This window comes from Phascolarctos cinereus, unplaced genomic scaffold (genome assembly GCF_003287225.1).
Source record: "Phascolarctos cinereus isolate Bilbo 61053 unplaced genomic scaffold, phaCin_HiC Scaffold_2;HRSCAF=192, whole genome shotgun sequence".
In the NCBI taxonomy this organism is placed as follows: domain Eukaryota; kingdom Metazoa; phylum Chordata; class Mammalia; order Diprotodontia; family Phascolarctidae; genus Phascolarctos; species Phascolarctos cinereus.
Window position 1 is genome coordinate 285,459,217 of NW_027555625.1, and position 21,275 is coordinate 285,480,491.

The 21,275-nt window shown below is 39.9% G+C and overlaps 1 protein-coding gene across 6 annotated transcripts in view; it reads left to right on the forward strand.

Moving 5' to 3' along the window:
* Positions 1–21,275, forward strand: part of MYLK3 (myosin light chain kinase 3) — an 86,582-nt gene that overhangs the window by 62,430 nt on the left and 2,877 nt on the right. For all 6 annotated transcript variants that reach the window (XM_020985095.2, XM_020985094.2, XM_020985093.1 and 3 more), the window contains exons 8-12: positions 828–969; positions 7,867–7,937; positions 16,485–16,613; positions 17,404–17,556; positions 20,147–20,279. In XM_020985095.2, the coding sequence (XP_020840754.1) occupies positions 828–969; positions 7,867–7,937; positions 16,485–16,613; positions 17,404–17,556; positions 20,147–20,279 (628 nt within the window). The remainder of the gene's footprint in view (positions 1–827; positions 970–7,866; positions 7,938–16,484; positions 16,614–17,403; positions 17,557–20,146; positions 20,280–21,275) is intronic.

Sequence of the window (21,275 nt, forward strand, 5' to 3'; positions counted from 1 at the left end):
CACTGTGCTAAGTAGTAAGGATACAAAAAAGAGGCAAAAGACAGTCCCTAACCCTCAAGGAACTTACAATCTACAACAAATGAAAAAAGAAAGAGAAAAAAATAAAGCAGTTCCAGGAAAACTAACCAATATAATCAGCTGAATCTGACAGGGCATGCAATAATCCTCACCCAGAGTGTCCCACCTCTGCAAAAAAAGGAGGAAGGTGAATTTTCTCAACTCTTCTCCAAGGTCAGACTTCTTGGTTATAATAAGTATACACTCCTTCTTTTTATTTTTATTTTTTGTTCTGTGATTGTAGTCATTGGGTATATTGCATACTATTGTTCTGCTTCATTCTGTATCAGTCTTATGCCTCTTTGAATTCTTCATATTAAAAGTATTCTATTACTTTCACGTATGTCCACTTTTTTTTAACCATTCCCCAACTGATGAGTCTCTATTTTGCTTCCAGTCCTTTGCTACCATGCACAAAAATGCTGCTGTCAATATTTTGGCATGTATGGGACTTTTCTTTCTGTCTTTGCTCCTTGGCAACTCTCTCCTTTTGTAAAGGAGGAGACCAGAGCCAAGAGAGGGGTAATGAGTTGCTCGTAGTCACACAGGTAGATTAAAACTCAGGTCTTCTGATCAAATTCACTTAGCACAGTGCCCAGCACTTAGGAGGCACTTAATAAATGCTTCTTCCTTTTCTCCTGTAGCCTCTTGACGCCCACTAAAACCATATTGTTATTGTGTCTCTTGCTGTAAGTGGAAAGACAGGGATGATCACAACCGAATCTTCCTGGGAACTCAATGACGTACCCTCTTCTTGTTTGAACTTGCAGCGTCGATGGTGGCGAGCTATTTGACCGGATCACAGATGAAAAGTACCACCTGACAGAGCTTGATGCGGTCCTGTTCACCAAACAGATCTGTGAGGGCCTTCACTACCTGCACCAGCATTACATTCTACACCTGGACCTGAAGGTCAGTAAGGATTGATCCTAGAACCACAGGCTGTTGGAGCTCCATGGCAATTAAATTATCCTAGAAAGTCAATGCTAGAAGGAACCTCAGGGGTCATCTAATCCAATCTCCTCCTTTTACCTAGCAGGATACCCAGAGGATAAATGATTTACATAGCTAGCTGACATCAGGGCACATACGAGAACATACAAGAACACATCTCCTGACCTCTCAGTCTTTCCAGCATACCTCAATATGCTTGGAATCTTGGTCTGGCTTTTTGGATGCTACTTTGGTAGAAGAAAACTCTTTACTCTATATTTTAGGCACAAGCTAGCCTTTTATTAATTTAAATGAAACTAATTCTAAACATTTCTGCTTTAGGAAAGATCCCAAGATGAGCAGTTACCCAATGCAGCTGTTAATCTTTCTTGGGGTTGTAATTTATAATATTCCTCAAACAGTAGACAAAATTTCACAGTTAAGATTGAGCAAGGGTTCAGAGTTTAGGTAACAGATCAGTTAATGGTCTGCTTCATCAGTCTGAACAATAGTCACTTGAAATGTCTAGAAATTCTAGAGAATCATTTCCTAAACCAATCAGCCTGATCAAAGGTGGTTATAGGCAAGGACCTTACCTAGACCTAAGTACCAGTATTAAGGCTCTAAGCCTGGTTACTCCCCTTAATCCATTTTCAGACCTTAGAATTTGTTCTAAACCATTTACAGTTTCCTAATAGAAAGATGATTAGTCATTGAAAAAGGAGGAAAAAGGATTTAGTGAAAGGCTTTATTTCCCTAAAAGTTTTATAAGTGTCAAAACTATATCCTTCCCTCTGGAGCAGCCAAGGTACCTCTCTCTTAGAAAGAATGAAGTCTCAAGATCTTGACTCAGATTGTATTAGTTTTTTCTATGAGCCAAATAAACTAATAATAATAATAATAACAATTAGCATTTGTATAGCTCTTTCAGGTTTGCAAAGCACTTTACATATATTATCTCATTTGATTCTTGTGAAAACCCTTAAAGTAGGTGCTGTTATTATCTTCATTTCATAGATGAGGAAACTGTGACTGGAAGTGGTTAAATGACTTGCCCAAGGTCACACAGACCTATGTATATGTTGTTGTTGTCACTAAGTTGTGTCCAACTCTTTGTGACCCCATTTGGGGTTTTCTTGGCAAAGATATTAGAGTGGTTTGCCATTTCCTTCTCCATCTCATTTTACAGATGAGGAATTGAGGCATACAGGGTTAGGTGATTTGCCCAGGATTACCCAGCCAATAAGTTTCTGGGGCCGGATTTGAACTCACAAAGATGAATCTTCCAGATTCCAGGCCCTGCAGTCTATCTACTGCATCATCAAGCTGCCCATAAAAATATATAAATATAAGTTAACAACAACAACAAATATAAATCCCTGAGGGATTCGAGCTCAGGTCTTCCAGACTCCAAGTATAGCACTGAATTAGGAAAACTTATTAATCAGCATAGTAAATAATGATAGCTAACATTTGTATGGCGCTTACTATGTGCTAAGCACTTTATAATTATCTCATTTGATCCTCACAACAACCCTGGAAGGTAGGTACTATTAGTATCCCCATTTTACAGATGGTTAAATGACTTGCCTGGAGTCACCCAGCTAATGAAGCGTCTGTGGCTGGATTTGAACTTAGGTTTTCCTGACTTCAGGTCCAGAGCTTTGTCCACTGTGCCACTCAGCTGCCTTGTTTCCTATTTCCATTCTAGTCAGATTTCATGTCATTATCTTCCCTCTGGGGAAGGATTTAGGAGTCCACCTAACCCCCACACCACCAGTAGCTTTGGATCTTTTAGGTTGTAGACCATAGTTCACTTGGCTGGTCGAGCCCCATTAAATTTTTTAAAAAATCAATTTTGCTTGATTGAGGGAGAGAGAGAGTTGTTTATGAGGACTAGCACATGCATAGACCTAGGGGGAAACTCCTAGCCCAGAACAAGCATATAAATTCTTTTACAATAACTTCTGTAAACTGAGAATGTAATTCTTTTTTTTCCCCTTGAGGTAATTAGAGTTAAGTGACTTGCCCAGGGTCACACAGCTAGTGAGTGTCAAGTGTCTTAGGTTGGATTTGAACTCAGGTTTTCCTGACTCCAGGGCTGGTGCTCTATCCACTGTGCCACCTAGCTGCCCCTGAGAATGTAATTCTTAACAGTAACCCTCAAGAACTAGGTACTCTCGAAGTGAATATTGAAAAATAAAAATAAATAAATTTATGTAAAAAAAAAAAAGAAAAAAAAAGAACTAGGTATGCTCAAGCATTCCTAAAAGTAAGAGAGAATCAGATGACCTGTTCTGGAGGGAAGAAGGGAGCGAAAGAGAAAGCAGTGGAGGGAAGGAGAGAGGGAACACTGTGCTTTTGCTCCCCAGAAAGGGAAGGAACAGAGCTGCTGATCGCCACTGTGCCCACCAGGAGAAACCCAAAGAATGAATCCTCAGGAAAACCAGTGTCTTTAAGCTGAGCCAATTACTCAGGAACAACTAAGAGCTATTATTGCCTGTGTACTTTGGACAAATCACTTATTCTCTCTGGGCTTCAGTTTCCTCATCTGTAAAAGAAGGGGGTTGGACAAGAAGGCCGTTGAGGTTCTTTCCAACTCAAAATCTGTGATTCTACTTCCAATCTCATCAAATTCCATGTCATTACCTTCTTTCCTGCCACACAGCTGCCAAGGGTCAGAGGCAACAGCACATCTGCGTTCTTAGCTAAATGCCAGACCTGAAGGCCGGTACAGGTCTGTTCCTGGAAAGGTACTGACTGAGCCAGGGAAGGTCAGCCCCGTTAACAACACAAGACATGATCCAGTCTGATCCACTTTCCTATTTGTTTTAGCTATAAGTGAATTGAGGAGGGGGAAAGGAGAAGTTGTTATGCTCTCTCTTCTGACAGGTGTCAATTCATAATTCAGGTATTACCAAGAAGGTGGATAGAGTTCCAGGCCTGGAATCAGGAAGGCCTGAGTTCAAATCTGACCTCAGACACTTAGTAGGGGTGTGACCCTGGGCAAGTCACTTAACCCTGTTTCCCTCAGTTTCCTCACCTGTAAAATGAGCTGGAGAAGGAAATGGCAAACCACTCCAGCGTCTCAGAGTCGGACACAACTGAACAATAACAACAACAAAGATGACCAAGGCCATGCAGGGAGAAAAGGGTGTTGTTCTTAACCTGGGCTCCAGTATTGGCCCTTGTCACTAAATAGTAGGCTGCTGGGGCGGTTGGTAAGTGTATCCCAGAAATGGCTACAGCCCTGTTTTATTTACTGTTCAGAACACCTCTGCAAGGAATGTGGTAGGGAGCTGGCTCTACTCCTGAGAGATATAGCTGATGTTACTCTCCTAAAGAGAGAGGGCTTTTCATGCTAATGTGCTAAACATGCCAAGATGATTAAAAAATAAAGGTTTTAGTCCAACCCTTGCCTCATTCCTAGCCCTTCTGGTCCTACCTGAGGAATTCTGATTTCAGATTCTTCACATTCCAGAGATATCTGTGTCTTCATAGTTCGTTTCCCAGAAAACATTACATTATCTTCCGAGCAGAAAAGGGGAAGGGAAGGGAATAAGCATTTATTTAGTTCCTCCTATGTGTTAAGCACTATATAAATATTATTTCATTTGATCCTCACAACAACCTTGAAAGGTAGGTGCTAATTATTATGCCCATTTTATAGTTGAGGAAACTGAGACAGACAAAAGTTAAGTGATCTGCCTGGGTTCACACAGCTAATAAGTGTTTGAGGCCCTATTTGAACTCAGGTCCATGACCCAAAATGGGGTCATGGAAAGTTGGCAACATTATTGAAATGAATGAACACTTTCTGACTCCGGGCCCAGTGCTTTATGCACCTAGCTGCCCTCTGGGAGAGGGCCAGACTGGCTAGAAGTGGCTTAGAAGCCACTTCATTCAATGCAGGTTGCGAGAAGTTTGCTTCTGTTCAGAATTTTGGTTTGTACAATCCTTTAATATAGGAGTCACAGCAATACAAGGATCTAAGACGTCTCCAAAGGCCTCATGATGAAAATGCTATCCACAAAGAAGAAACATTATGGAGTTAAAATGCATATCAAAGCATACTATTTGCTATTTTTTTTCTTCTGTTGTGTTTTGTTTCCTCTTTCTGGTGGTTCCTCCTATTGGTTCTAATTCTTTCTTATAATATCATTAATGTGAAAATATGTTTAATAGGAATGTATATGTATAGCCTATATCAAATTGTGTGCTGTCTTGGGGAGGGAGGCGGGGAGTGAGGGGGAGAAAAATTTAAAACTCAAAAGCTTATGGAAGTGATTGTTGATAATTCAAAATAAATTAATTTTAAAAATTAATTAAATTAATTTAAAAAATAAAAATAAAAAGGAGAGAAAAGGTTTCTCTATTGATCCACCTCAAAAAAAAAAAATTAGGAGTCAACAAATGATGGCCCTAGAGCCAAATCCAGACCATTTGTTTTTGTACAACTCCAGTTAAGAATAATTTTTTACATTTTAAAATAAATTTATTTTAAAGTGTAAAAACCATTCTTATCTTAAGGGCCTAATAAAAGGAGGTGGAATATAAGAAAAACAAGCAGCTTAGTAGGTTTTTTTGGGGTTGTTGTTCAGTTGTGTCCCACTCCCCATGACCCCATTTGGTTTTTTTGGCAAAGATACTAGAGTGGTTTGTCATTTCCTTCTCCAGCTCATTTAACAGATGAGGAAATTGAGGCAAACAGGGTTAAGTGACTTGTCCAGGGTCACATAGCTCGTAAGTGTCTGAGGCCAGATTTGAACTCAGGAAGATAAGTCTTCCTGACTCCAGGCCCAGCACTCTATCCACTGTGCCACCTAACTGCAAGTTGTAGTTTGCCTTGTGTCAGTCTTTTAGTCATATTGGATTGGTGACCCCATGGACCACAGCATGTCAGGCCCGTCTATCCCACTGTCTCCTGAAGTCTGTCCAAGCTCATGTTTGTTGCTTCCATGACACTATCTATCCATCACATCCTCTGCTGTACCCTTCTCCCTTTGCCTTCGGTCTTCCTGTAAAACGACAATTCTCACTATATGGTGTCAGGACACTTTTAATTCTTCCTCCACTCCTTTGGCAAAGAAATATTTACTCCAAAGTATAAAGCAAATATATAAACAGCTTAGCCCAGTTCCTATAAGCAAAAGGTCTGTGTCAGGGGTGGGGAACCTGTGGCCTTTTAGGTCCTCGGGTGCAGCCTCTTAACTGAGTCCAAATTTAACAGAACAAATCCTTTTATTAAGAGGATTGTTCTGTGAAGTCTGGCTTCAGTCAAAGGGCAACACTTGAGGAGCTAGAGGGTCACATGTGGCCTGGAGGCCTCAAGTTCCCTACTCCTGGTCTAGGTTGATTTGAATGCCAAAGAACAATATGAACATTTATACTAGGTGGTATCATTCTGGTGATGACAGAGTTCTCACATTAAAAGTTCTCTCTTGTACTTTTACCAAACTGGAGATGTGGTCCAGCCCTTGCTGAGCATCTTCCTTGAACCAGTGGAGATTCCACCTAGACAAGGTGTTGCTCCTGTACCTGACTGCTCCAACACATCAAGGGATCTCTGATGTTGACATGACTACTGGAGATAATATTTGGTCCCCACTGATCACTCATCTTTCCCTGGGGCAAAGATTCCACCTGGAAGAAATTTCAATCTTCATTGATGGCCGCTTATCCTCCTGGGAAGTGGGGAGAACATCTTTTCCCCTGGAGAGAGTGGAGAGAATCATCTTTACTTCAGCTCACACGGCCTCTGGCTTCTGACTCCACAGGGATGATTTGGTGAAGGGGGGCCAATGCCAGGAGGAAGGGGCTACCAACTCACCCACCCCTCCTACTCTATGGCCACAGGTCATCTGGCAATAAGACTAGTGTATACCCACCTCCTGCTCCCTGCATGAGGGCAGGGGGGTCTACCCCTGCCTACCCCCTCTTGTTTGAGGGGAAGGCATAAAGAGTCATTTATATGCACAAAAAAAAATACTAATACCGAACCTATCTGTCCATCAATACTTGTATACAGGGAATTCAATCATATGAAAAGTATAGGTCAAGCAATCAGCAAATGAAGTTTGCAAAGTTATAACAATGGAGCTGGCTTGTACAGTACAAAGCAAGCTATAAAACAAATATACACACAGCTCAGTTTGGTTCCAAATCCTAAACCCCACCCCTGGGACTTGAGTCCTACATACCCTGGCTTCTCTGCCAGGCTGGCTGGCTGAAACATCACATCTGGAAAACTGGACCCTGTCCAAGGTTGTCTTGACTCCAGTTCCTAGGTCAGCTGTCTGGTAAGGGGACATGACAGGGAACTCAGGGCCTCCCTGTTAGGCCATCTGAGCAACTTGCACTCTTAAAAATGATTGAGGACCCCCTCCAAAGAGATTTCATTTATGTGGACTCTATATATCCTGGGGTGTGCTGGGGATAGCTTGAACTAGCTTGGGAGCGCCAACTGTTAAACTTTCAGTGTGAGCATTTATACCTTTGAAATCTGCAAATGCCACACACCCGGCTTGATGTACTGTTTTATTGATTGTCGAGACTTAAGAAAGTGATGGAGAAAAGGTTAATAGTGCAGGTTAAAGTTAAAAGTGTGTTGTAAGTACATGTAGTTTTTCTGAAAGCTGATTATTAGCACACCACTGACTTTATCTGTGGACATTAACTGTATTAGAAATTAGAATGTATTAGGATTAGCATGAAAATAACTTTGATCTTGCAGACCGCAAAAAGGGTGAGGTCCCCAAACCGCTGCCCTAACACATCTATTCGTTCAGCAGACTGTTTTGTGCAGCCTGTACTGAGTGCTTCATTCACCATTGGAATAACAGCCATCTGTCAAATTCTCTTTTTTGTCTTTCCTAGCCAGAGAACATACTATGTGTAAATCAGATGGGAAACCAAATTAAAATCATCGACTTTGGGCTGGCCAGAAGGTAAGACCTTTTCACCTTGCCTATCAAATCAATTCAACAATTGTTATTAAGTACCCATTATGTTCAAGGCCCTGGACGAGGTACTGGGACTGAAGGAAAAAAGGAGAAATAAACACTGCTTGAACATAAACAAAACATTTATTTGTTTACTATATCTTCTTGTCCCTGGCCACCTTTTAGAAATCGCTTAAACTGACATTTTGTCTCCTGAATAGAAAATTGGCCTTATGTAAACAAAACTGCTCTTAACTGACCATCTATTAGCCACTTTCTAGAAAGGTGAGGTCTGCCCTGTAACATTTCATTTACCAGAATAAAAACAAAAGAGTACATGAAATATGATAAATGTAGTGTTTTATAACCTTTGGGAACCCTCAAAGAACAAAAAATTTTCTCTGAAATTTTAGTTTATTGCAAATTTAAAAGAAAAAAAGACTAGGTCTTACTATCTTGTGCAGGCTAGAAGTAGGGGTTAGTGACAAGCTCCATCCTACTAGTGATTGACCAAGGAGCTTTGACTTGTTCTGGATACCTCCTTTGGGGGTGGGTTCCCCACTCCCAGGTGACTCATCGTATTAATACCTTTCTTAGTTCTGAAACCCAGTTAGCAGAGCCCACTGCAACTTAGCCATATCCCAGCTGTAGCAGGGATTACACGCTTGTGCCACCATGCTTAGCCTCGATTAAATTCAGAAAAACCTGCAACTCTTTGCAAGGATGAAGAATACTTTTAAAAGGAATAAGGCAGAGGTAGAGGTGGAAGGATAAAAGGTAATGAACAGAGAAGAATTTCAGAGTTCAAAATCCTGAAAGTATCACAGTTAGAAGTGGTACAGACAAATGGAGTGAATCTTAAAAGAACAAAAGTTGATGAGTAATAGTGGCTGAGGGAGATTTTGGATGTGGCCTTGAAGGTGGTATCAGTATGTTTGCTCCTGCTGGGTAAACAGGCAGAAGATGGAGGCCAGGGATGTAGTAAGGGCCAGAAGATAGAAAGAAATCCAGGATGAAAGGAAGCTTAAAAATTAAACATGGCTCCCGAAGGCACAATGGAATGGGAATGCATCACAGCCTTGGAACTCAAGGTGGTTGGGGCTGGGGTGGTCCAACAAGAGGGAGAGGGGAATGACCACAGGGGAAGGAAGTCTTTAACTTGGCAGTCAGAGCCGCTGAATAACAAATTTTTTGGATAAAGTTTGGTCTTATCTGGCTCCTACCCATATTTCCAGACTGTTTTCACCTATTACTCCTCTTCCTACCCCTAGGTTCTAGCCAAATTGACCTAGTGGTGGTTTCCCATCCACAATATTCCATCTTCTGTGCATTTGTACAGGCTGTACCCTTTCCTTTCCCTTCTTCCCCACTGGATTGCTCTTCAAAAATGCTTATTTCTTTCCTTCTTTCCATGTTAGTTTTCCTCTAGATACGTTTGAATTCATCTTGTACATATGTATATCTGTATTTTTTAAAATTTACTTATCTACATTTTGCAATTTACTTATTTATTGCATCTATCACTTATATCATATGGAATGTAAGTAAGGAAACTCCTTGAGGGCGAGGGCGGTTTCATTTCAGTGTTTGTATCCTTGGTATCCAGCATAATGCACACAGCAGGTGTTTAATACATGTTTATTGAATTGAATTGTTGTTCATGGAAGGATCAGTTGAGTCCATAAGGATTTATTTAATATTTTTTCCCTAATTACATGTAAAAACAATTTTAGCATTCTTTTTTCAAATTTTGAGTTCCAAATTCCCTTCCACCTTCCCCATTCCCCCTCACTGAGAAGGCAAGCAATTTGACATAGTATAGACATGCAAAACATATTTCCATGTAAGTCACGCTGTGAAAGAAAACACAGACAAAAAACCCCATGAAAAATGAAGAAAGTTAAGAAAAAATACCTTTGATCTGCATTCAGGCTCCACCAGCTGTTTCTCTGGAGATGGATAGCACCTTTCATCATAAGTCTTGGATCATTGTATTGCTGAGGATAGTTAAGTAATTCACAGCAGACAATCATATAGTATTGCTGTTACTGTGTACAGTGTTCTCCTGGTTCTGCTCATTTCACTTTGTATCGGTTCGTAGAAGTCTTTCCAGGTTTTTCTGAGAGCATCCTGCTCGTCATTTTTTATAGCACGATAGTATTCCATCACAATCATATACAACTACTTGGTCAGCTCTCCCATAAGGATTTTGGAGAATGTATGAGAAAAGCACTAAGCTCTTGGTAGCAGACATCTATTTTCACATGCAAATGCATAGGATAATTGCCACAGTTTGTTTATATTACAGTTGTACTTAACTGGGTTTCCAAATCACCTTATAGGAAGAGGGATGGAAGACAGCAAACCTAGGAGAGGCAGTTCAATTTAATTCATTCATTCTTCCTCAAGCATATTAAGAGTCTACAGTGTGCACAGGGGATTATGAGGGATAGAGATCCGTAAGACATGGTCCCAGACTTCAAGAATTTGTGAGCTGTTTGGAGAGATAAGATACATATGCTTGAAAAATAAACTCAATTTATACGATAATTCTTTCTTCCCTCCCCCAATCTACAAAAGCTACATACCAGTTTCCTGAAACATTGTTTCTACTGTATCACTCTTATGCTCAAAATTCTTTATTGACTCCCCACTGCAAGAAAATAAAATACAAATTTCCTAAATTAGGGCCTTCCATAATCTGGCTCCCACTTAACTATTCCAGGCTTTTCTTACGATTGATTCACCCTCTCAATTCACTCCATGTTTCAGTCAAAGTGTACTATTGACTTTTCTGTTCTCTGGTCTCATCTGTACTCCCCATCTTCCCCCCCAAGCCTATAATATACTCCCTGCTTATCTTCACCTGTCCCACTCTTAATGATTGAAATCTCAAATCCAGCATGTCAAAAATGCAATTCATCATTTTTCTGGACTACCCTCCAACTCACTAGTTTTTCAGACTTCCTTGGGTTTTTTTTGTACCATTTGGTTTTATTTTACTTTCAGTTCTAGATTCTTTCCCTCCTCCCACTCCTGCCCCACTCCTTAAAGAGGCAAGAAATACAGAAGCCATTACAAATATGAAGTCATACAAAACCAATTTTCACATAAGCCATGTTCTGGGAAGAAAAAAAGAACAAGAAAAAGAGAGAGGAAAATATGCTTCAATCTGCTCTCCATCTGGAGGTGGACAGCATTTTTCTCCAAGAGTCCTTTGGTCTTTGGGTTGATCAGTTACTAAGTCTTTCACAGTTAATTATCTTTACAACACTGCTGTTATTGGGTAAATTGTTATATTCACTTCACTTTATATCACCTCATATAAGTATTTCTAGAATTTTCTAAAACCAATCCCTTAGTTATTTCTTACAGCACAATAGTATTCTATCACATTCGTATATGGTAACTTTTTCAGCCATTCCCCAAATGGTGGCCATCTCTTCAGTTTCTAATTCTTTGCTACCACAGAAAGAGCTGATATACATTTTTTTGTCCATATGGTCCCTTTTCCTTTTTCTTTGATCTCTTTGTGGTATAGTTGTGGTATTGCTGGGTCAAGGGGTATGCATAGTTTAATAGCTTTTGTGGTATAATTTCAAATTGCTGTCTAGAATTGTTGGACTAGGTCACAGTTCCACCAACAATGCATTAGTGTATCTATTTTCTCACATTCTTTCCACATTTGTCATTTTTCTTATCTGTCATCTTAGCCAAATGGATGGGTGTGAAGTTTTACCTCAGAGTTGTTTTAATTTACGTTTCTCTAATCAAAGTGATTTAGAGCATTTTTTCATATGACTATAGATAGCTTTGATTTCTTTGTCTGAAAACTTCCTGTTCATATCCATTGACCATTTATCAATTGGGGAATGGTTCTTATTCTTATAAATTTGGCTCAGTTCCCCATATATTTGAGAAATGAAACCTTTATCAGAGAAACTTGCTGCAAAGACTCACCCCCCCTGTTTCCTGCTTTTCTTCTAGTTTTAGTTGCATTGGTTTTATTTAAATTTGTTAAATTTGTTAAAATTGTTAAATTTTAGGTAATCAAAACTATCCGTTTTACCTCCATGAGCTTCTTTACTTCCTGTTTGGTTATGAACTCTTCCCCTATCCATAGATCTGACAGGTAATTTCTTCCATGCTCTACTAATTTGCTTATGTATCATCTTTTATGTCTAAATCAGGTACCTACTTTGAGCTTATATTGATATGTGATGTGATATGTTGGTCTATGTCCATTTTCTGCCAGACTATTTTTCAGTTTTCTCAGCAGTTTTTGTCAAATAGTGAATTCTTACCCCAATAGCTCAGAACTTTGGGTTTATCAAACACTAGTTACTGTTCTTACTTGCTTTGCATACCTAATCTGTTCCATTGATCAACCACTCTATTTTATCCAGTACCAAATTATTTTGATGATTACAACTTTGTAGTATAGTTTGAAATTTAGTAATGTTAGGACCTCTTTCTTTCCATTTTTTCCCCATTGATTCCCTTGATATCCTTGACCTTTTCCTTGAAATGAATTTTGCTATTTTTTTCTACCTTTATAAAGTAATTCCTTGGTGTTTTCATTGGTATGGCACCAAATAAATAAATTAATTTAGGTGGTATTGTCATTTTCTATTATATTGGCTCAGCCTACCCATGAGCAATTAATTTTTCTCCAATTATTTGGATCTATTTTTATTTGTGTGAAGTGTTTTGTAATTGTGTTCATATAATTCCTATGTGTGACTTAGTAGATAGACTCCCAAGTATTTTGTACTGTCTGTAATTTTTTTAAATAGAATTTCTCTTTCTATCTCTTCTTGCTGGACTTTTTTTGTCTATATGTAAAAATGCTGATGATTTGTGTGAGTTAGTTGTTTCAACCAGTTTTTTGGCTGACTCCCTAGGGTTCTCTAAATTAATCATCATATCATCGGCAAAAAGTAATAGTTTTGTTTTCTTTTTGTCTGTACTTATTCTTTTGATTTCTTTTTCTTGCGTTATTGCTATTACAAGCATTTCAAATACACTATTGGATAGTAATGGTGATAATGGACATCCTTGCTTTATCCCTGATCTTTTTGGAAAGACTTCTGGTTCATCCCCATTACAGATAATACTTGCAAAACTTCCCTATTTTTGGAGAGCACCATCATCCCTCTAGTTCCCCAGTTTTGTAATCTCAGTGTCATCCTCTTCTCCTCTCCCCTCATCACCTCCCTCCCTTGTCCATTCTCCCTCACCACCTCCCTGCCTTTGTCCACCCATATCCAGTCATTTGCAGCATTTCTCACATCTGTTTCCTTCTACCTACTCTCACCACCCTGGTCCAGATTGTCTTCCTTTTTCACTTGGACTATTGCAGGGAGCTCCTAATTGGTTTTCTCCTTATCTAGTTTCTCTTCTCTCTACTCTGTCTTTTAAACAGCTGCCAAAATTCCTTCCTACAGCACAGGTCTGATCCTGGAAGCCCCGTGCTCAAAAATCTTGCATCTAGGATATAATGAAATCTCAGCCTAGCATTTACAGGCCTTTCACAACCTGGCTCGGATTCTCTTTTTCAAACATTTTACATTCTTCCTCTTCATGTAACTCTACAGTTAAACTGGCTGTTCCCTAGACTCAGCATTCTATATCCTGTCAGATCAGGGTCAAATACTTACTTTGCTCCTGGCATCACGTAGCATGGGAGATCTTTGTAGGAAGCCGACTTTTGTTCCTTCAGTTTAACCCCAGATTCTTTGAAGCCCAGAGTCCCAGAAGACCTCAAAAGGTCTTCTAGCCCAGTGGTGTCAAATTCAAATGGAAATGGGGGCCACCAAACTATACATATGGATCCCAGTGAGCAGCACTTTGACTTAGAAAATCATGATATATGCTCTATTATGTTTTTATTTATTTTGTTAAATGGTTCCCAACTATATTTTTTTAATTTAATTTATTTATTTAATTTTTGGCTGAGCAATGGGGCTAAGTGACATGCCCAGGGTCACATAGCTAGTAAGTGTTATGTGTCTGAGGCCGGATTTGAACTCAGGTCCTCCTGATTTCAGGGCCGGTGTGCTGGAGTGTTGCTGCTGCTGCAGGCCCTATATTTCACATGGGAGTTATTCTAGTCTGTCTTCTTGATTTTAGGCAGAGCTACATTCAAGATGTACTAGACAGCTAAGGACCTCTTTTTATTCTATTAAAATGATTGCTATCTTTAGTTTTTGCATCACCTTCATTTCCTAAAATACCCTTCTCCCCTCCCCAATCTAGCAAGCCATCCCTTGCAACAAAATATTAAAAAACTGCTTGACAAAAGCAACTAACATGCTAGCTTTCATCCTCATGCTTATAGTCCCTCTTTTGTAGCAAGTATTGTTGTCACTGTTCAGTCATTTCAGACTCTTTGTGACCCCATTTGGCATTTTCTTGGCCAAGATACTGGAGTGGTTTGCCATTTCCTTCTCCAGTGTGTCCCTATTGTACAGATGAGAAACTGAGACAAATAGGAGTTAAGTGATTTACCCAGGGTTACACAGCTAGTGTCTGAGGCCAGATTTGAACTCAGATCTTCTCGACTCCAGAACAGCGGTCTATCCTGTACCACACTACACCGCTTTGTATCAAGTAAAGGACTTCCAAAGACCGCTGAATGTGTGACATCAGGGCCTGCCGTTGCTATCCACTGAGCCGTCTGACAGCCTTCCTTTTAAGAGAAAACCTGAATCCCTCAGTCCAAGTCTATTTCATTTGAGCCTTTGTTGGTCCACCTGGGGACTCTGGGAGTGGTTGAACAGCATAAGGAGAGGGATATGGCAGAGTAATTACCAAAATGTCTTAAATTATCATTGGAATTCTTATAGATGGCTTCTTAGTAAAAATAAGAATCTAAAGAAAATCCATTTCATGTATGAATATTAAATCCTAGCACAGTAAATGGAGGATAGGGCGAGCTGCCTCTCCAGAGCATATTTCCATGTAGCTATTGCATTCTAATCTAGCCTCAGATACTTCCTAGCTGTGTGACCCTGGGCAAATCACTTAACCCTGTTTGCCTCAGTTTCCTCATCTATAAAATGAGTTGGAGAAGGAAATGGCAAACCATTCCAGTATCATTGCCAAGAAAACCCCAAATGGGGTCACGAAGAGTCAAATACAAATGAAACAACTGAACAACAACAACATTGGTGAGGAGGCAGTGGGTTCTGAGAAATGCTCACCCAGCATTGGAGTGGGAAGTACCAGCCTGGGCGGGTAACCTAGGCAACCAGATTCCAGGGCCTGAAAGCCGGGCCTATCTCTGTGGGTTCTGGAAAGCATTCTTTCCCTCTTGCATCTGTCTCCTTAACTGCTGAGTCTTGTTTACTCAAGAGGCAGGCCTGAGCAGTGGTCTCTTCCTTGTATGCCCCACCCCCCTCCAATTACAGATAGATATGTGTAAACCTGGCATTATTAGAAAAAGTCTTTATGTTCAGTGTGATTGTACATGTATAGCCTATATCAGATTCCATGCCATCTTGTGGAGGGGGAAAAAAGGGAGGGAGACAAAAACTTGGAACTCAAAATCTTATAAAACTGAATGTTGCAAACTATCTGTACATATAATTGGAAAAAAATACTATTAAGGAAAAAAAAGAAAGTCCTAGTCCTCAGAGCTTATGAGATTCTGCCCAACCAGAGAGTGCTTAACTCTGGGTCTTGGATGTTAGCTTTCAACAAGAAAATGCAGAGCGAGGAGGGAGTCAGGCAGAGAAGCTGAATCACTTATTTACCCCACATCACACAGGTAGTGGTGAAGGAAAGAGCCAGGAATCTAATCCAGGTCCTCCAATTTTAGGTTGATCTCCTCCAATAAGTCTTCCCTAAATGATAGCACCAACCCCAAAGCACTCCAGTGCACCTCAACACTTTAAACAGTTTTAACCAATTGGAGGAATAACATCAAAAATAAAAACTGAATGCTATGAAATGATAATGACCAAGATTGGCCCCAAAGAACATCTATGAGAATGTGCTCCCCTCCTTTTTTACAGAGGTGAGGTACTGCAGATGTGGGGTGCTACATACAATGTCAGACTTTTTCAGTGTGTTGGTTTTTATTTTTTATTTTTTTTGTCATAGGAGATGGCTTTCTAGAGAGGGAGAGAATGGGATATACTAGGAAATGTAGCTGATATAAAAACAAAACAAATGCCAATAAAATTTTATTTTCAAGAGTTTTCACCTTAATGATTTCCTGCTTATTTGCAAGTGGCATCTCTTCTGTCTCCCCATCTAGAGCACTCTCCCTCCATTTCCTTTGTGTCTCTCCCATAGTGTCCCTGGCTCTGTATTCCCAGTGCATGACCAAGTGGATAAGGGGGTGTGGGAGGGAGACTGTCTCATCTCCTCCATGTTACAAAGGGTCCACACAGCCATCTCAAGCCAGTGTGGTTGCCAGAGAAGTCTAGTAATGGCCTCAATCCAGAGATACGTCCTAGAGTCATTTTTACCTTTAGCACCCTTTCATCTTTTTACCTACCAACCCCTTTCTCAGAGCTCTGATGTTCTCCTGGACTCTGGCTACAGGTACAAACCCCGGGAGAAGCTGAAAGTGAACTTTGGCACTCCAGAATTCCTGGCCCCTGAAGTGGTGAACTATGATTTTGTCTCCTTTCCCACTGACATGTGGAGTGTGGGTGTCATCACATACATGCTGTAAGTAACTCAGGCTGGCCAGGCGATAGTATAGCAGTGATGAGATTTGTGCTGGGTTTGCCTATGCTTGCTGCTTGCCTGTCTAACCCCCTTGATTTTTTTTTTCACACTGGGAAGAGGAAGTAGCTCTATGATGTAGTTGGTAGGAGATTTAAGTGTCTGACTAAATATCCTCAGCTTCCTGTGACCATGGACCTCCTGCTCTAGTTTGGAGAAGTTCTTGGCTCTCAATTTCAGGAAGGCTGTTTATCATTTTGTCATAGCTTGGGCCCTTTGGCCCTTTCCAGACACTGTGTGTGTAGAAGGAGGGGACCTGGGTAGAACTTGGGCCTGGAAAGGAACTTTGGCAGCTTGGATCAATTTCCTATTTCTCTCTCTAGCATCCTACCATCTATGCCCAGAGATGATGAATACTAAGTTCATCAGGCTTCTGGGTACCAGGGCTTCTGTGAAGAGGCAGGGTAGTGTTTTACACTGGGTGTGATTGCTTCACAGATATCTCAAGATATTTTTATTGAATCAAAGTGTAGAAGATTGACGATCTGAGGTTTCGGCCCAAATGAATTGTGGTGGGAGATAGAAAGGGGGAGAAAGAACAGTATAAGATTGTTCCAAAGCATGCTGCACTGCTTCTGCAGCTATTCTTCCGATCTCCATCAGGGTTCACAACCTTCTGACCTACAGAGATGTTTCCTTTCACCCTCTTTTATTCCCATTTGAAGCTTATTATTTGCTTCTTCCATCACAGTGTGCTTTTCCATTTGTTGGTGGGCATCTGTTTCCTTTCCAGGCTCAGTGGCTTGTCTCCATTTCTGGGGGAAACAGATGCAGAGACAATGAATTACATTGTGAACTGTAGCTGGGATTTTGATGCAGATGCGTTTGAAGAGCTGTCGGAAGAGGCCAAAGATTTCATTTCTAGGCTCCTGGTTAAAGAGAAGAGGTATGTATTATTGGGAGCAATCATGACCTCATCAATTTGGGAGAACCCCTGGCTCAGGACACTGTGGTTAAGAATGGGGTTCATTAGTTTTCGGATGAAATAACTGAAGCTATCTATAGCCATATGACAAAAATGCTCTAACTCACTATTGATTGGAAAAATGCAAATTAAAAGAATTCTGAGGTATTACCTCATACCTATTACACTGGCCAATAGGACACAAAAGGAAAATAGCTAATGGTGGAGGGGATATGGGAAAAATGAGACATTGCATTGTTGGTGGACTTGTAAACTGATTCAACCATTCTGTAGATAAATTTAGAACTATGGTCAAAGGACTACAAAACCCTTTGACCTAGCAATACCACTACTAGGTCTGCATCCCAAAAGAGATAAAAAAAGGAAAAGGACCAAATGTACAAAACTATTTATAGTAGCTCTTTTCTGGGGCAAAGACTTGCTAATTGAGAGGATGCCCATCAAATGGGGAATGACTGAACAGATTGTGGCATATGATTATGATAGAATACTATTTTTCTATAAGAAATGATGAGCAAGAACGGATGCTCTCAGAAAAACCTGGAAATACTTGTATGAGCTGATGCAAAGTGAAATGTACTGTGTACTAAGGAACAGCAATATTGTAAGATTATCAGCTGTGAATGATTTAGCTATTCTTTGTAATAAAATGATTCAGGACAACTTGAAGGACTTATGATGAAAATGCTATCCATCCCAAGAGAAAGAACTGATGGTGTTTGAATAGAGATTGAAGCATATTTTTTTTTAACTTTAAAAGATCTCATCTTCCTACAGGATAGTTAAGTTTCCCTTCTGGTTTCTTAGTCCACACTTGAAAGCAAAGAGGAGATTGGCAAAAAGGACAAGAGAAAGAATCCAGAAACAATGCCTTCACAGAATGAAAATATTTTCTAAATGCATGAGACTGATAACTTAAGATCTATGTAAATGCCTGGGCAGGAGGAATATTTGCAAATGGTTGTTATTTCTAAGTACTTACACATGCAAGGGTATTGCCAGGAAGGAGGTTGAGAAACACTGACTTGCCATAATTAGAATAAAAGCAAGAAAGGAGGAAAACTTTATTCCTTGGTGAGGAAGGGCAGATTCCCTCCCCCACCCCCCCACCTTATTTTTATTTTTGTACTTAAAGGCAATAGAAAGCTATGTCAAATGAATGATACAAGCTCCACTGTGAGTATAAAATGAAAGGCAACATAGCAAAATAATTACTGAGAGTTGGCCTCAAAGCCAAAAAGACCTCTGGTACATATGTGCTGTGTGACTCTGGGCAAGTCTTTGAATCTCCCAACTCCAGGCAACTAGGATTTTAAGTTGTAGAGAATCTTAGTCTGCATAGGTAGAGGGAGTCCCTTTACCTGAGAGTTCCTTATGGCAGTGAAATCTCAGGTCCATTTCCCATCCCTATAAAATGAGAAAGAAAAGGTAAGAATTAAAAATATTTACTATTCAGGGGAGGGAAGATCTAAAGCCTTGTTTCTGACCCTTTTCTAGCTCCATTATCAGGCTGGTTTTAGGCAGCTGGGATGGTATGGTGAATAAAATGCTAGACCTGGTATGAGGAAAACCTGAGTTCAAATCCTACTCCAGATACCTTTTGACTGTGTGACCCTGTGCAAGTCACTTGATCTAAGTCTCAGTTTCCTCATTTGTTTTTTTTTTTTTAGTGAGGCAATTGGGGTTAAGTGACTTGCCCAGAGTCACACAGTTAGTGAGTGTTATGTGTCTGAGGCCGGATTTGAACTCAGGTACTCCTGACTTCAGGGCCGGTACTCTATCCACTGCGCCACCTAGCTGCCCCAGTTTCCTCATTTGTAAAGAGGTTATTGGTAGCTCTCCCAGGGTTGCACTGAGGGACAAATGAGATAAGGTATGTCAAGTATTTTGTAAACCTTAAAGTGCTAAATGCCTGCTAGTTATTACTTTTTGACTATGAAAAAAATGTTACCTGTGAGAAATATGTCAAATTCAAATAATCAAGTTTATATTAACTCTTATAGAAAAGCTCAGCTCTTTTGATTCACATACATTTGGTTATTTTTCTTCTCCAGAGTAGGCATTGCTTCCCCAAACCTCATCCCCTTGATGCTACAGGTTATCTGTGCCCTTCAAATTACCTTGGGTTAGCAAACTTTTGTCTAGCTGGTTGTCATGGGAATTTTTAGGGGGAGATTTGATCAAAGTGACTTCCTTTATTGGTACCCACCAATCACAGAATTTGAGTTGGAAGTCCAATCTATACACAAGGAATCTTCACTATAACATAGCCAAGTGACCAAAAAGCCACCTACATAAAGGATCAGGTTCCACCAGCTTTTTTTTTGGTGAGGTGATCAGGGTTAAGTGACTTGCCACACAGCTAGTAAGTATTAAGTATCTGAGGCTGGATTTTAACTCAGGTCCTCCTGACTCTAAGGCCAGAGCTCTATTCACTGTGCCACCTAGCTGCCCCTCCATTAGCTTTTGATCTCTGTAGTACCCCAGATCTCTGTACAACCCAAGAGGGCACAACCAATTGTTTAATTTCACCTGCTGTTTGGTTTCCCAGCTGTAGAATGAGTGCTTCACAGTGTCTGAAACACGAGTGGGTGAATAATCTGCCAACCAAAGCCACAAAGTCTAAAGTTCGGCTCAAGTCACAGATACTGCTACGGAAATACATGGCTCAAAGAAAATGGAAAGTAAGGTTTTGTTATAGTTCTGTTTTGAAGGAAAAAGAAGCAGGTTCTTTCATGCTTCCTTTAAAAGTACCTTGGCTATATTTGCACTTGACAGTGTTTTGAATACAAGGAGTCAAAATATGCCTCTTCGAGAAACCTAAGTCAATAGTCTAAAATACTGGTGGCGTATTAAGCAATGGTATATCTATGTGGAAACTTACAACTGAAAATGCCATGAGAAGTTTTGAATATATGCTGTCATTAGTGACAGCAGATACGTGAGATGGGAGTTACCTGGCTGATGCCTCATGCCTCCACAATTTTATTAATTAAATTTTAATTAATTATAATTAAATTAAAATAATTTTATACATTTAGGTTGACATAACCATAGCTATCTGTCCATCATGTGAAAGAGTCTTAAAAGACTATCCTTAGGACAGATTGCAGTCTTAAGGCTAAATGTAAAAGTAGAGGGTTGTGGGGCTAAAATCAAATTAGGATACTTTACTTTAGATAATCAACAACCCTAAGGTCAGGAATGAAAATAGTGTTGCCATTGATCAAGTGCCAACTATATGCAAAGCTCTGCACCAGGAGGCAGGGGAGGTACAAAGTTGATTAAGATGTGATCCCTGTCCTCCTGGAGTTTACAATCTAGTGACATTTTTTAAATTATTGAAACTTAAATACAAAAAAAGAAAAGTAAGAAAAGCATGTGATGTGCACAACAGAACTCAGAGAGGATTCAAAATATATTGCAATAAATTTCCATTTCAAGAAAGCCTGCATAATACTACAGCTTGTGTTGAGAGCTGTGCATCATTTCTTTCCTTCCTTGTAAGTTTTCTTTTGTTCTCTGCTGTGCACTTTTTACTGTTCTTTTTCCCCTTCTCCCTCTCCCCTCCCCCTACAATTAAGCGTGAATATATTTCACATACATACATGTAGACATACATACACATATACTTTCCCTAACAAATTCTACTTCTGATCTTTGTTTTTATATTTGTGCAT